Source organism: Bos mutus, chromosome 2, assembly GCF_027580195.1.
Source record: "Bos mutus isolate GX-2022 chromosome 2, NWIPB_WYAK_1.1, whole genome shotgun sequence".
NCBI classification, from domain to species: Eukaryota; Metazoa; Chordata; class Mammalia; order Artiodactyla; family Bovidae; genus Bos; species Bos mutus.
In genome coordinates this window covers 109,491,038-109,508,689 of record NC_091618.1, presented here as the reverse complement: position 1 = coordinate 109,508,689, position 17,652 = coordinate 109,491,038, and the positions used below count along the sequence as shown (strand labels likewise).

The window sequence follows — 17,652 nt, the reverse complement described above, 5'->3', positions numbered from 1 at the left end:
TGTGTGTGAGGTGCCTGCGGACATCCAAAGAATATAGTTCAATAAATAATATAATATTCAGGAAGGATGATCAATCTGGCATTATGAGCAACTACAGACATTACTACAGTTATGCAACACACGGTTTAAAGTTCCATTCTACACAGACAATTTCACAGGACAAACTGTAAAATTTCAGGGATATGGAAAAGTATAAGAAAGTAAAAGTATAAGGAAGGGGTCAAGTACTACTAGAGGCTTTTTCCTTTTAATCTTCAGTTATTGCTGTGGCCATGTGAATACTCATTGTATCAGCTCCTACATTTACTAACAGTATAGACAAAATTTTCAAACACTGTCTAATGACAATGCATACAAAAGCTAGACAGAGGCTGTTACAAACTAAAAAGCATAGAGAACTTGGGTAATATCTCTAGCTAATTCAATATATTTAAAGCTCATTCCAATACTCTTCATGTAAAAACAAGAAAAACATATGGTGTTCTTAGAAAACCAGTAAATATGTACCATGAAATGTTACATACTTTAGAAAGAGGAAACAAAAACAGCATTGGAGCTAAAGATAGTGTTAGACTTGGCTTAGAAATTATGTAGTTTGTTGCTAGAAAAAATACATTTATATTTAAAGATCTTAGCAATGCTACTTGTAGCTATTTAGCTTTTGGAATATTCAATCTGCATAAGAATTTTCAGGACAGACTAATAGAAGAAAGTACACATAGAAAGCAATGAAGACTACGTAATACAATTTCAGAAAATACGGGAAAAGTAAAAAACACAGAGATAGCAAGACCAAGTGCCAAGAAACACCAACATTGACAGAATAAGCAGAAAATAATTTCACACCACACAAACAACAGAGAATCAACAGTGTGAAATGCTAATGAAAATCAAGCAAGATAAGGTCCAGCGTTTTATCACCAGCTGCCTTATCATGTAGTCATAGAAAGGGTGACCATATAATTAATTTTATAAACTGGAACACTTTTGAGAGTAAAAAAGACTGTATTAAAATTAATGTCAAAATAATAGGCATAACCTGGAGCAGTTCTAGGAAAAGTAGGACATGTGGCTAATGGAGTCCTGGACAATTCTGGAGAAGCAACAGAACAACGAAACAAACACTAATGGAGGTGGGTTAACGAGTGACTAAAAGTTAAGGAAACAAATACAAAAGCTCTCTCAGGAAAGCTGGCTAGAAAAAGAAATGGAGGCAGACTCATATACATCCTCTTCCCAAACATTCTTCTCTAAGACGCAAGCCGTACATAATAAGCATAGCTAAACCACTTAGTCAAGAAAAAAGGTTCAATTCTTTCGAAAAGAGTAGATACTTTTCATTTTTCCAAGTTTGTCAGTTTATAAATTAAAAATGCTATATTTGTGAAAAGTCCTTTTCTAATTATATAATTCTATGTATAAAAATATCATTGATACAGTTCAATGATGACAGATACTACTTCAAAAAAGAAAAAGAGTAATATACACAGCTGATGGACAGGGAGCTGGCGTGCTGCAGTCCATGGGGTTGCAAAGAGTTGGACACAACTGAGCGACCGAACTGAACTGAATATACACAGCTAAGTATCTAATAAAGAAAAGGGCATCCTACACAAAGATAGAAAAATAATGCAAAGCAGTTTTTAATATTTCCATTAAAAAGGTAAGCAAGTATACTGCTTTATGTAAATAATATATTATTCTCCCATTATACTTACAATGGGAAGTCAGAGTTATTGTACATAGTGAGGCGGAGTATGAGTTTTGAAGTCAGACACCTAGACTTACACTCACAGCTAAACCATAGATCACTGACTTCTCAACTCGTAAGCCACAGTTGCCTCATCGTTGCCTCACCATAAAATGGAAAAAACAGTATCTACTCCCCAGAACTGCTGATGGTTAAATTAGATAAAACATATTAAAGCACTGGGAAAGAAACCATGGTATACAGTGAGTGCTCAAAAGATGGGAGCTATCATTAGTAGTAGTAGTTATTATTACATAGAAGGCACCATGCCTGCACTGATCCCTATACAAATTTTCAGGCTATGGTACTGCACCTGAGAATAGGCAGACTTTCAGTATAAAGAGAAAACAGGAGTTGGTATGCAAAAGGAGACAACAGTAGAAGGCAGGTTTCAAGCGTAAGATCTCCCATTCACAGAGAATGGAAAGGTCCTAAGATTAAATTTGATGCATTGTTTGTTATTATTTTTTAAATTTAGCTCCAAGTGCCAACAAGTGAAGACAAAGTCCTATTAAAATTGGCCAGGCTATACTGTGACTAAGAACAAAGATTCTGACATTAGGAGATACAAAGTCCTTCTTGGTTCTGTCATCTACTAACTATATATTCTACAACAAATGACTCAATTTCTCTAAGCCTCAATTTACTCATCTTTCAAGTGGAAAAAATAATAACACCAATCTAGAGAGCTGTTCCTGGAATAGGAAATGGCAACCCACTCCAGTATATTGCCTGGAAAATCCCATGGACAGAGGAGCCTGGCAGAATGCAGTCCATGGGGTCACAGAGTTGGACACGACTGAAAGACTGAGCATATACAGAGAGTTGTTCAGAAATTTAATTGAAACAATGTATAAATAATATTAACACAGTGCCTAGTACATAGCAAATACTCAAATAATATAAATTATTATGAGAAGGTAAAGTCAAGATGAAAGACCACAAAGAAATAAGAATGGGAGGAATTCCTAGAAATGTTATGGCAATATGAAAAGGCATAAAGGAAGAAAATTACAGATCACACTAAAGGAACATATAAAAGGCAAGATTTACTTCAACTTTTAAATTATAAAAGTATATACATATAAAATGTCTAAAGCTGACAATAATAAATTCATGACTGCAAAAATAGAAATATACCTAATAAGAAAATGGTTAAATAAGTTACAGTAAAGTCATATGATATTACTATCTGCAATCATTAAAAATCATGTTCTTAATGTGTATACTTGACAGAATATTTTAAAGCACACATTCTTATCTATAAAAATACTCAGCTCACAAAAAGAAATGAAAGATCTCAAGACGTTAACAAGTTATTTGTGAATAAGAGAACTGTATTTAAAGTTTTTTCTTTAAATTTTGCTAAAATTTTTCAAGCTTTAACAAATATGTATTAGTTTATAATATTTTTAAAAACTACTTTTAAGCATAAAAAGAGTTTTTAAGGCTAGTTATGCAAAGTGTACTTATAAAATCAGTGAAAATAATTCTGAGTTTACCTTGTAGCTCACTTTTAATAAGGCAACTTTCCATCATGTATAACAGCACAGTGACCATAATATCCAGCAGCTGACATTCTTCTGTTACCTGTCTGGCTAGCTCTTCATTGCTGAACAACTGAACACTAATATGCACAATTCTGTTAGACATAGTGTCCGATTCATGACTTTTCTTCAGTGTCTTCATAATGAAAGCATAATGCTGAACAAAAGTTTTTGTAAAAGCAACCTGTAAAATGTTTTAAACAGGAAGAAAAAAACACAGTTTAAGTTTGCTGGCACATTTTCAACGTATTATATTATTAGCATTTTAAAGTATAAAATGGTATAAAGTAAAAAGTATAAATTATAAAGTATAAAATTTATAAAGCTAAGCTATGATTAGCTTATGACAATGTCCAAGACAATTGGAAAAGTAATTTCAATGACGGTAGTCACTGTACAAATGTAAATTTGTCCCTTTTTTGAAAATTTGCAAAATAGTTTGATAGCTAAAAAAATATTCAATATGCATTTTAAATTATTAATGTTTTAAAGCAATTACAAAGATGGTTTAAAAACACAAATCTTCACTTTGCACAAAGGTATCAATTCACTAATGTCAAAGTATGTCTTTGTCCTGTGCTAACTACTTTAGCAATAAAATCTAAAGTCTCATTTGAAAATCATCAAGTTGTTTACACAACTAAACAATAAGTGAGTCAATGTGACTACTCCAAAAGTAATGATATTTTTTCCTATTTGATCTGAAAGCCAACCAATATTTAAGTTTTCTTTTTTGTGTACCATATACACTTCATCTATTATTTTCTTAAGGAGACATAAACACACAAAACAGCATTATTAAAGTGTCACTCCTAAAGAGGCTTTACTTTTTAAACCATAAGAAGAGCTAACCCATGATTCACTGTCTTTTCAGATACAAGGCGGTATAACTTTGCCATAACCATACAAGAGTAACTGGTGGGTCCACACCCTCTGAGACTAGAGACTTCACTCATCTACATGTGTACATGAGTCAATACTATTGTGTCTTAACAGTTATGGCCAGAAGCTACTAACTCTGTGCTTTTCCCATGCTGAATCTCACAATCTAAATTCAGTTGTCCCCATTAAACATTTTCTCAAAGCATGTTGCATCTTTCTCCTTTAGAGAATTTACTATAATTTTTAACTACATATTTATTTGTGCAATTGTGCTTTTGTTTGTCCCCCAGCAATTTCTCTGGACCAAGTCTCATGCAGAACGCTAACCCTAAGGATCCCACTCTGTAAAAGTGCTTTGACTCAGATCTAAAATACTGTGCTTTATGTAGGCCCTCTTTTGGCAACTGAGCTGAGAAATACATCAAAAAGATTTAATGTTGACAAGGCAAAGAAAGGTGACCAAAGTTCAGAAAAGAAGGAAAAAATGTAAATACCTTATACTCTTGATCTGGAAGCATGTTGAGTAAGAAAGTCACCATCTTCTGCGGAAATTCATACTTTATTGTCCAAAACAATAGCTCTTCTAAGAAACTTTTATGTTTCAAAACATCCATTATGGATTGATCTACATAAGAAAAATAAAATTTATCACCCTAATGATTTAAGTTGCTCATCTCATTTAAACCTTACTATAACAACCCAGCAACCTCAAACATCTGAATATGCCTAAAAATCAAGGCTATCCTTTCAATAATTGAAATGATAATACTAACAATATCAAGTTGTTTCTATAATATCCACAGTACAATAAAATACTTACTTAGTCCTTATAATTCAACATAAAGTAGTTACTAGAAAAATAATTACTTGTCCTTAAACATAAGAACCAGACATGAAACAATGAACTGGTTCCAAATTGCGAAAGGAGTATGTCAAAGCTGTATATTGTCACCCTGCTATTTTAACTTATATGCAGAGTACATCATGCAAAATGCCAGGCTGGATGAAGCACAAGCTGGAATCAAATATGCCAGGCTGGATGAAGCACAAGCTGGCAGAAATATCAATAACCTCAGATATGCAGATGACACCACCTTTATGGCAGAAAATGAACAGGAACAAGAGCCTCTTGATGAAAGTGAAAGAGAAGAAAGTGAAAAAGCTGGGTTAAAAATCAACATTCAAAAACTAAGATCATAGCATCCGGTCCCATCACTTAATGGCAAATAGATGGGGAAACAATGGAAACAGTGACAGACTTTTTTTTCTTGGGCTCCAAAATGACTGCAGATGGTGACTGCAGCCATGAAATTAAAAGACACTTACTCCTTGGAAGAAAAGCTAAGACCAACCTAGACAGCATATTAAAAAGCAGAGATATTACTTTGCCAACAAAGGTCCATCTAGTCAAAGCTACGGTTTTTCCAGTAGTCATGTATGGATATGAGAGTTGGACCATAAAGAAAGCTGAGAGCCGAAGAATTGATGCTTTTGAACTGTGGTGTTGGAGAAGACTCTTGAGAGTCCCTTGGACTGCAAGGAGATCCAACCAGTCAATCCTAAAGGAAATCAGTCCTTTAGAATATTCATTGGAAGAACTGATGCTGAAGCTGAAGCTCCAATACTTTGGCCACCTGATGCGAAGAGCTGACTCATTTGAAAAGACCCTGATACTGGGAAAGATTGAAGGCAGGAGGAGAAGGGGATGACAGAGGATGAGAAAGTTGGATGGCATCACCGACTCGATGGACATGAGTTTGAGCAAGGTCCAGGAGTTGGTGATGGACAGGGACGCCTGGAGTGCTGCAGTCCATGGGGTCACAAAGAGTCAGACACGACTGAGTGACTGAACTGAAGCATAAGCCCTTTATCTAAAACTTCTACTATGATTTAAAATAATTATCTTACAAGAACAATATTCATGGCACATAATTTAAATAGTAATTTCAAACTAAAAACATACTACTAAGGACTAACTCCAATTTTGTTTTGAAAAGTCTTTATAGGATAATTTATCTATTTCTTTAAAATTATCCTTCATAAATGAAATGTTAACTTCACTAGAGAAAATAATCATTAGTGCACTGCTTACTCTAATATACAAAAGCATCTACTCTCTTCTGGTAGGAACATACGAGGAAACATATAGAATGTTAGCTATGTTTACTTGCACTGGACTCAAGATGCCCTCTTCATACATAGAGGAAACAGGAAACGGATGTCTGTTTTGAATTAAAAGGTATTCGAAGGGGGAATGAATTATCTCCTGGAAAGCCTATTTCTAAAGCCAAGTGCCACTTCTTGAGGGTTAGGCTCTTTCCCGCTTATCTCTGCCTCCTTGCCTTGCTGAATCAACAGAAAGGTCTCAACTGGTACATGAGGAACTGAATTTTTTTTAATTTTACACTGGAGTATATTTGATTACCAATGCTGTGTTAGTTTCAAGGTGTACAGCAAAGTGTGAACTGAATGTTTTTAATACTTTAGTTCTCTTTTACCCCTCAAAATGAACTAGAAAATTCTATTAATCTTTACTAGAGCAAACTATCCTGTGATACTGCTCTGAATCATCAACTCTATATAAGGGCATTAAGTGTCAACTATGGACTGGTTCAGTGCTTAAGCAAGAACTAGAGTTAGAGGAGAGATCTGAAAAACCAGTATCACATGAATCAAAACACTCAGGTATAGCCCTAACTAATTACATGTCAAGTAGTCTTCCAGGGTAATCTTGCAGAATTTTTAATTAACCCTATCCCAATCCTATTCCCGTGCTACAGTTCTTCTATTATTGAGTAATACGTTCATATCATAGGTGGCTCAGTGGTAAAGAACCTCCTGCCAATGCAGGAGACTCAAGAGAGGCAAGTTTGATCCCAGGGTCAGGAAGATCCTCTGGAGGAGGAAATGGCAACCCACTCCAGTATTCTTACCTGGAAAACCCCATAGACAGAGGAGCCTGACGGGCTACAGTCCAGGGGGTGGCAAAAAAGCCAGACACAACTTAGTGACTAAACAGTAACATCATTATCTCCTCAGGTAATGAGTCTAAAAGAGTAACCTCAGTATTTAATCACTCTCTTGATTTTTTCATAAAACACTGAGTTTAATAAGACTTAAATCAGATATAACCTTAATCCAATTTTCCATTAATAATTAACAACCACTATTTTCAGAATAACAACGTCATTAATCTAGAAACACTATAATTTAAACTATACAGAGACAAAAATATCTGCTAATCCCCCCATCTAACTCCATTTCAGTGGAGCCTTCAGTATAAGCCATATGCAGAAGGACTAAAAATAGAAATACAATTATAATATACAGTTCTTATTTGGAAATAAAAATTCTTTATTTTTCAAATCACACAATTTTCTACTTGTAAAACAGAAATCTCTTCCTCCTGCAGGATATAGCAATGACTTAAAAGAGAAATGACCAGTTTTGCAAGAAATGAGGTAAAATATATTCAAAGGTCACACTGACAGATTCAAAGTCAAAAAGTAACAAAATTAGGGGCCAAATGAATTAGGTGACAGGAATAAAAGGATTATAATTAAAAATCAGAATATAACTTACAGCACAGATTGCTGAAGCCAATTTAATTCTCAAAATTCACTTGGTACCAACATGACTGAGAATTTCACGGACTACCAAAAAAATACCCCTGCCAGGTAAGTGCTTCTGAAAATAATTACAAAGCTGAACAAAACTAGTAGTATTTATTCTTTTTTTTAAACTAGTAGTATTTATTCTTAAATTCATACTTACAACTCTCTGCAAGTTTGTATTAGCCAAAGAAAAGCCTGAAGCTACCATAATTGTATATCAAGCATTAAAAATTGAAGATATATTAACTTTGTTTTAATAAATAAAATAATCGAATACCCCAGAAAAGCTGTGCCTTCTATTAAAATGAAAATAGCTGCTGTTATGTACAATCCAATTTTTCTATCTTCAGACATAAAAGTGGGGGTGGGGGGTGAACCACAATGTCTTCACTGTTATTCTTAAAAGACACCAGTTTCCCAAGATATTTAAAGCATGTGCTATGTGTTTTATATGTTATGTTATAGAAATCTGGTTAGAAACGCTTTCATTAGTTATGTATGATTATCACCTTTAAAATCTTGATTAAACTATCATGAGCTTCACAACACCTAAAACCACTTCAAGCAAAATTGTAAAACAAAATTTCTGAATTAGTATGTGGTATAAATGAATGACAGCTTTTAATTTAGGCAGCAGAGTCCAGGCTCTGCAACTCACCAGCTCATCTTGGCCATGTTAGCTGAAGTCCTCTAGGCCTAAGCTTTTTCATCCTTAAAACTGAACTTTTGAAATAGGCAGTGATGTGTTAGCACAGTGCCTCTCCTCTTGTCCATCATTACATATTTTATTTTCAGCTCGCTTTCAAACTGTTGAATCAAATTCTTACAAAAACTAAACCACTCTGGACTTCAGACATTTTCAAAAGCAACAATCACTTCTTGAAAAGAGTTTCTACTAATTGAAAAAGCCATTTCTTCAATGTACATACTCAAACCAAACATGATAACTAATCAAGTCTTAAATCTCTTTACTACTTCTTACAGTAAAGGAAGAGACAACAATCTATCTCAAATGCAAAAAAATTCAGGTATAAAAGAAACTTCAACATGAAGTCTGCATAAAAAATGTCTTAAGCCAGAGTCTGACCAGGCTGAAGGAAAACAATGACCTCTTAACATTGTTTTCTGAGGTATTTTCTGAACATCCCTGAAGCTTAAACTCAAGTATATGCCTAACAATCTCCTCCAACTCAGATGTATCTCAAGGACTCAGGTACGCACATGCATAATTCTGGTTAAGTCAAAGAGCCAGGTAGCCAAATGGGTTTCTAATTTCTTTCAGGCATTATAGATTTTCTGCAGGGCCAAGAAAAAGGGGAACATGTTGCAGGCGTGAGTCCTGGACAGCAAATCAAATTTCATGCCCTCTGCTAACAGTCCATAAGTTGAATGCAGCAACGTGAGTAACTAAGAACAGACTTACAAAATGAGCCTCAACAAAAACTGTCTGCTTGCTCCACCTTTCCAAGCAGTCTTAAACTTTCCAAAAGACACACTTGGCAGTAGAAAAAAGGATCTTTTCATGAAAATATTTTAACCTCTGAAGACTTTCTAACAGATCATACTAACCCAGAAAATAAGACTATGCTAAGATTTAGAAATCCATTTCAAAAATGGAGCACAGGCTACCAACTAACAACAAGTACTCTTGAAAAGCTTTTAGGGAGGGTCAAGAAAATATAGTGATAAAGCATTTAAACTCTGGAATTTGAATTAAAGACCTACCTCTCATTAGCTGTTATGCCTAACATGCCTTCATTCCTCATTCATAAAACAGTAGTAACAATAAAACCTACTACATATGGTTACTGTGAGAATTAAATGACAGAATGCACATGCTGTGATTAGCACTATGTCTAGCATGTACAAAAGTTCGATAAATATTACTAATCTATTCCCTCACTACAGGCATATCTACTTCTCCTTTGCATCAATATATATTGAGTCCTTACTGAGCCCTTAATATTTGTTAAGTGCCATTCATTCTCATTTTCCTTCACTCTTGTTACTTTTTCTGATACATATCCACACCACTTCCATGCTGCTCATCCTTTTTCATTCTAGAAATTGCATACCCCGGATTACAAAAAGATACAAATCAAATTTAAGCTTTATACCAAAAACGCTGGATCCAAATTAAAAGATTCAATGAAAAGACTATTTTTCTGGCTCAAATATAATATCGCTCATTTTATGAAGAAAACTATGAATAAAAATTCCAACAGTAAGGGTTTCGCTTGCTATTGAGGTCTCCCACAATCATCCCCTAACAACTCTTTCTCCATATTGAACACATCTAATAACATAACTCTCTCTTCAAAGAGCTTTGATGGCCACCCAACCAAGTGCTCTTAGTAATTAAGCATTTTTTAACACAAGAAAAAAAAAACAAAATATAAATACCTTTGGTGTTACTGCTTAGTTTGACCCTCTTTCTCTTGCCCAGACCTTGACTCCCATCCTGATCCTCCTGGAGAAAAACAAAATTAGCATTATCTGTAGTCCTAGTCATGAATTTATATGTTTTATGTAAATTTAAATATGCTCATAAATTATATTAAATATAAAATACAGGTGTGCTTACATATTATTAATCAATAATTTTACTCATGTATTTGCTATAATAAAATGTATTTTAATACTGATAACTTTTAATTGAAAATTAAATTTAAAATTAGCATTATAATTAAATATATCATGAAAATTCTTAGGATTAAAATGCAAGAGTTCTTAAACTTAATCTGTGCCTCAATGAAAGACTCTCAAATGCCCCAAAATCCCAAAATAAAAGTCTTCCTAACTTATAAACAAAATATTAAATGCACAAAGAAGCTAAAGGGGAGGAGGGAAAAGATTAGCACAGGAAGGAAGAGGAGAAGGAGAAGGGGGTTAAAGCAATGAATAGCAGAAAAGTTTTGAAGAGTCTAATACAAACAAATGAGTTCAAGAGATCAAGTTCTGAAAAATAAGCACAGCATGTTAGAAGCTGGAGTTGATGGTCAAAAAAATGTTAATAAAACAAATTATTATGTGGCTCAGATGGTAAAGCATCTGCCCGCAATGCGGGAGACTGGGGTTCGATCTCTGGGTTGGGAAGATCCCTGGAGAAGGAAATGGCAACCCACTCTAGTACTCTTGCCTGGAAAATTCCATGGACTGAGGAGCCTGGTAGGCTACAGTCCATGGGGTCACAAAGAGTCGGACATGACTGAGTGACTTCACTTTCACTTTCACTAGGAAAAAAAATCCAAGAAGAAAATATATGTATTTCTGCTCACATGTGATATATCCATTCCTGAAAAAAAATCCTCACATTAAAAATAACAAGGCTTATAGGGAATAGAAGAGTGAGGGACAGACCATTCACAACCTATTCTGTAACCAAGAAAGTGTATAACCAAAGAAATAACAAAAGCAATAATTGGTACCTGGGGAGATCATTTGGATGCCCAGGCAAACATCTTGGAGTGATTTGAGCATGTCTCATGGGATGTTAACAACATACCACCACAACAGAGTGGGAAGCTAGCTGACTGAGACAACATAAAGAGAAGAGGAGCAAAGGAAGCAGCCTGCTAGTAGTGAAGCCAACAGTGAAGCTAGGAATGTGCCTCTAAAGCAGGAAGCCATGGGTGCAGGTGTTCAGTTCTAATTTTCTTCAAATGTTGCTGAAAAGGTTCCTGTTCCCTTTGCAGATGAGGGTGTGTTTCTCTCCAGAAAAAGGACATGACTGTACCCCATTATCCCAGATCTCCTGAACTATTGCATAGTTCAAGAAAGATTGCATAGGAAACCAAAACTTCCATGTTATACTGACATCTTTTTCCTATTTTCCAAACATGTATGAGCCAACTAGTTTTATAAAGCTATGTGTGGTAGTATTTGGCATACTGTCTGTTATGCTAACCAATTATGCTGATGGCAGGATAGAACCATGGTACAAATTCCCAGACACTTTCTCAATTAAATCAAACCTCCAAAGCAGAAAAGCCTCAGCTTTATGCTATGGCTCAACCCACTGGTTGTAGTATTCTTGGCCTACATACCAAGACTTAACTGCAAGTTTCTGACAAGTCCAGCATCAGCCCTAAAGACCAGTCTGGAGGTTCTGAAAGATACTTCATAGCTCAGTCATTCAGCATTTACTAAGCACTTCTATATGCCCTCTGTTAAGCCCCACCAAAGCCAGACCTCTATGGTCATCTACTCGGCAGCAATAGTGACAGTCAAACAAACTATACTCCCTCTTTCTTTGCCACCCTCACCTTGTCCAAAGAGAAACTCAGCCAGTATGAAATTTGGAGCCATAAAAGACAGATATACGAATGTAAACCATGCCACAAGACCCAGAAGATTGTAAAATTTGAGATTTTAGCTAATAGTCATTTATGAAACTGTTCTCCTGGCAGAAGACAAAAAAAAAAAACTTTTAATATTATATTCCAGGTTAGGATTATTTCATAATTTCAAATAAAAACTTCCTATGAAAAGTGTATCCTTGGTCAAGCAATGGCCATGACAATACGAAGTTTTAAAAATTTTCCAAACTTACACTTTAAAGGACAAGTAAAATTAGTCAAGCTAGGGAGAGGAAAGTCATTCCAAGAAGGCACAAAGACAAAAGTCTAGAAACAAAGATTAGCCTGACATCATCATAGATAGCAAACTCAGCTAGGAAGGGAGTCTACCTCCATTTAAACAGGTGGGATAACGGGTAGTCTTGTACTACACTTGAGAGAGTACATAACAGAACAATTTTCCTGAATGGCAATTTGTCAATACACATATGGAAAGTCGTTAAAGTGTATCTATCACTGGAACAGAAATTCCAGTTCTAAGAATTTATCTTAAAGAAATAATCAGACAAGTGAATAGGGACTATCTGCATAACACTCATCACAATGTTATTTATAATGGCAAAAAAAAAAACCTTTGGTTTCCAACAGCAGAGCAGGGAATTAGGGAAATAAATTATACCACAAATATACTCTTTAAAGAAAAGCAAGACTAGAGTTCCATATTCATTATGACCAGGTAAATGTTCAAAAACTATTACTATAAATTAGAAAAAAAAAAAAAAGCATGTTATGAAGGATAGCATATGGAGTATGAAACCATTTAAGTAGTGATACCACACACAAATAAAATATGTTAAAATATACTCTTTGTTACAGATGTTTAAAACTACCATTAGTAAGGAAAGCAGGTTACAGAATAGCATATATAGCATGGAGTCTCTAAAATATACCATATATAAAACCTGTTAGAATATATATGATTAGAGTAAGTCACCTCTAAGTGATAGAGTAATAGGTAATTTCATCATCTTTTTGCTAATATTAATTTTCTATTTATTCAATGATGACAATGAATTATAGCTTTAAGCTAATGAATGTTTTTAATACTAATTATGATTTTCAATCCTAAATACAACAATCTACTCAAGATAATGGATGAGTGTGTATCTATTTCAAGTTCTATTTTTTTGGGCCGCTCCTCGAAGCATGTAGGATCTTAGTTCGCCAACCAGCGATGGAATACCCGCCCGTGCTGTGGAAGCATGGCGTCTTAACTACTGGACCACCAGGCAAATACCAAGAACAAAAGTTTCAACAAACAGGAATAACTTCCAGTGCTGGGACATTCAGGCATTAAGGAAAATGAAAACAATTTAGTTATCATGACAACAAGACCCCACCCCAAACTCAAGATGGAGAGTTAGAGTTCTTCCCCTTTTATCCACGAGAAAACAGTATAGAACCCTGGGGGAAAATAATGGGTCCAGTGAACAAGAGAGGAAATAAACAACCTCAACTGAGACAGCATTCATACAGCTCTCAGAAACACTCTCAGAAACTGTTAACTAGGTTCCTGAGTAGAGAAGTAGACAACACTGCATGTGTGTTTCCCACACAGGGAGACTCCCTTCCTAGCTGAGTTTGATATCTATGTCCAATATCAGAGAAGACCTTTACCCCACCTTGCCCCCTGCCAACTCCCCAGAAAACAGATTCAAACTCCTAGCCTGCAAAATTTACAGGTAGTTTTTCAACCCAAATTAACCTTTCTTTCTTTGATGGATTTACTGGACAGATGAAAAAATATGAGCTCCATAAAAAGAAGTCAAGTTTAAATTCACAGTTGGTTAAAACAATATTCAATGTTAATACAAAATACACAAGGCTAAAACATTTAACACAGCAGATTATAAAAATAAAATCCAAAGGAGATCTTGGGAAACTAGAATAAAATGAAAACATTTATGTAAGCCACTGTAACATGATACTGTTTGCTTTAAATCAATTTTACAAATACAAAGCAGAAAGGGAGCTCTCAAACTTGTCAGCTGTAAATCTGAAGGGGTGAGTGAGTGAGGGACCTGAGTGTTTCATTTGACCACTGGAGCTTCTACCGCAGTTTAGCACTGCTGCTAAAATGCTAACAAAAAACCTTAGGCCTAAAGGAAGCCATAACATGCTTCACGATAAGCTATCCTTGTGACTCTGTACCAAAATCAGATCATAATTTTAAAAAGGAATGAACAGGTGAAAGAGCTATGAATACCAGAGAATACTGTGTAACTAAAGCTAAAAAGTTAAAGGGGTACCTAATGAAGTAAAATTAAAATGTTTCCATAGGGAGAAACAAGAAGAAAGGTGGGAAAATTATAATATTTAACATGGTATTAAGAAGAGATTCCTAATAATTAGAGCTATCAAACAAAGTACATAGTAACTTATTTTGTTAAGTGATCATTTCTCTTATGTAAGAGTATGAAATACAGAAGACTAGAGGCAAACAAACAAATTAATAAATAGTGGTAATCTCTGGAGAGCACAGCTGGAGGTAAGTGTTTTCTTTTTTCTATTTGTCAATTTTTCAACAATGGACATTCAAATTTTATGGTTACACAGGGGGAAAAATGTGTTTATTTATTTATTAAATTAGTATTAACAGCTAGAATGTATCAAAGTCACAAAGATTAATGATCTGGTAAATACACATAGATAAATGGACACTGCTTATGGTAATAGCCTCAGTGAAAATAATCTTTCCTTGAAAAGTTATCTTGATTTAAACAGTCCTAGTTTCTCTAAGAAACTCTCTATTACATCCATGTACATATAATACTGGAGATAATTTTCTTTTGAACTGAATTATCTGATGACTGAACAAATCTAAACAAAAAATGAACAAACATAAATTCACATTTTAAAGTACTTCATAAAGTTAAAATGTGTTTCTATTTTATTTCAGCTTCATTCAAGACAAAGAACATTTTAAACTCCTATTACATATTAGCTACACACACCAAAAAAAAAAAAAAAAGTAAGAAGTAGTAGTATGAAGAATGTCATGTGTATAAATAGCCCTGCTGAGTACATAATGTTCTGTTACTCTAGGGACAGCAGGGACAAATATCTGACACAACTTGTATGAATAAAATTAAGTAGACAGCAGTATGCTCATCAAGTAAATCTTTAAACAGGAAAAATCTTGCTGCTGTTAAAGAGTTTCAAACTTGTTTCTTCATTTTTCAAATTGGCAGAATTAGACTACGCCTAGGATCTCTTCCAATTCTAACTTACAACATTTTCTTAATTGTTATAACTCCCTCTCTATAGCAGTTTTTGAGATGTCATTGCCCTCTTCTCATCCTGTCTCCTTTTTCATACACTTCGCTAAATTGTAAGAATGAAATCACAAAAGGGGTTTGTTCAATAACCCTATGGGCCTGTAGAGTAAGGGTGCAGAAATTCCAATCCTTAAGCCATATTCAGCTCTTCACTAAATTTCAAATATAAATGCTAAAAGCAAACATATAATTTGTGACTGCAGTTGCAAAATAAAATGCAATATGGCTTTAAAAGCTTTAACGAAATTTTTAAATGGCATAAAATAGATATTTGTTCAAGAACATCTGTATCTCAGTTCAGTTCAGTGACTCAGTCATGTCTGACTCTGTGACCCCATGGACTGCAGCACACCAGGCTTCCCTTTCCATCAGCAACTCCCAGAACTTGCTCAAACTCATGTCCATTGATTTGGTGATGCCATCTAACCATCTTATCCTCCATCGTCCCCTTTTCCTCCAGCCTTCAATCTTTCCCAGAATCAGGGACTTTTCTAATGAGTCAGTTCTTCAGAATATCAGGTGGCCAAAGTATTGGAGTTTCAGCTTCAGCAACAGTTCTTCCAATGAATATTCAGGACTGATCTCCTTTAGAATGGACTGGTTGGATCTCATTGCAGTCCAAGGGACTCTCAAGAGTCTTCTCTAACACCACAGTTAAAAAGCATCAATTCTGGTACACTTCTATTAACATTTTCCATCTCCTTATCCTTTCATCTACTTTCTCCTTTATTTATTCCATCCTTATTAAATTACTGCTTGCATTTTCATCATTTATATATGTAAAAATGCTTTGAAAAGAACTATAACACAAATTTAAAATAGTTTTAAATCAGTTTTTTCAAACATCATTAGGCTTCGCAGGTGGCACAATAGACAAACAATCTGCCTACAATGCAAGAGACATGGATTTGATCTCTAGGTCGGGAAGATCCCCTGGAGTAGGAAATGGGAACCCACTCCAGTATTCTTGCCTGGAGAATTTCATGGCCTGGAAATTTCCAAAAGCCTGGAAAGCTGCATTCCATGGGGTTGCAAAGAGTCAGACATGACTGAGCAACTGAGCACACGTTGTACAGCACAGGGAACTCTACTTAATGCTCTGTGGTGCCTTAAATGGGAAGTAAATCCCCAAAAGAGGGGATAACATATACACATGGCTGACTCACTTTGCTGTACACCAGAAAATAATATAAAATTGTAAAGCAATATACTACAATAAAGTTTTTAAGAAAGAGGGTGGGAAAAAAAAAAAGAAAGAGGGTGGAAATTCTTATATTTTCCCTCTAAATATATCACATTAAAACTCAATTAACTTACTTATTATTTATAATTACCTAGGCACAAAAGGAAGCTTTTTCCATCCAAATCACTGGTCCTAATAAAATAATGTTTATCATTAAGAAATAAAAGCACAATAGAGATCCCAAGTAGAGATTAGCAGAAAAGTTATGATAATGTTAGCTTCCATTTTAATCAGATTCAAAACTATATTCTGTTCCTTAAGCGGCAATGAATCCTAGTAAAATTTTAATATGTCCCTTTTCATTCTACCAAGGTAAAGATCAATTCTTTTAAAACTCTCTTATAACTTTAAATATAAGCTTTCATTCTCTTGAGATGTAGTAATATAACTATTATACTAAAGAAAACTTTGATCTTCTTTAAAACACTACAGTTGCCATTTCTGGCTAAAGTGGTATTTCATTATCATGTTACAGTTTTTCCCAACAGACAAGTACTACTTAAATAGACAGGAAAATACATAATCAATTACTGTACTGTATTTAGCTATAATCACCAGTCATTTCTAGGCTACCAAGAGAATCCAGGAAAAAGAACGGCAAATTTCACATCCTGATTGTGGAAATTTTGAAACATGTTTATAAATTCTTTGACATCCCTACCTTCTGAGAGGTGGAATTTACCTCCTTCTGCATTGAACCCACCTTAGCAACTCATAAGGAACAGAATGCAGTAGAAGTAATAGTATGTAAAATTCCAAGACTAACACAGAAAAGGCTCCACAGCTGCTGCTCTTGAGTTACTCACATTGGGAAAAGCCACAACTATATAAGAAGCCCAACAACTTGAGACCACCCTGCTGGATGGTCTCCAGCAGGGTGAGCTCCCTGTGCAGAGCCAGCATCAACTGGTAGCCCCGTCCAAGCATCTTATATCTCCAATTCAGCTGACCCTTCAGATGACTGCAGTTTCTCAGCCAAC

At 34.9% G+C, this 17,652-nt stretch overlaps 1 protein-coding gene across 6 annotated transcripts in view; it reads right to left on the bottom strand.

Annotated features, from left to right (window-relative positions):
• The window catches only part of UBR3 (ubiquitin protein ligase E3 component n-recognin 3), a 204,981-nt gene that overhangs the window by 137,464 nt on the left and 49,865 nt on the right, over nt 1–17,652 (bottom strand). For all 6 annotated transcript variants that reach the window (XM_070358202.1, XM_070358205.1, XM_070358208.1 and 3 more), the window contains exons 6-8: nt 10,197–10,263; nt 4,674–4,804; nt 3,253–3,481 (exon numbers count right to left, since the gene is read on the bottom strand). In XM_070358202.1, the coding sequence (XP_070214303.1) occupies nt 3,253–3,481; nt 4,674–4,804; nt 10,197–10,263 (427 nt within the window). The remainder of the gene's footprint in view (nt 1–3,252; nt 3,482–4,673; nt 4,805–10,196; nt 10,264–17,652) is intronic.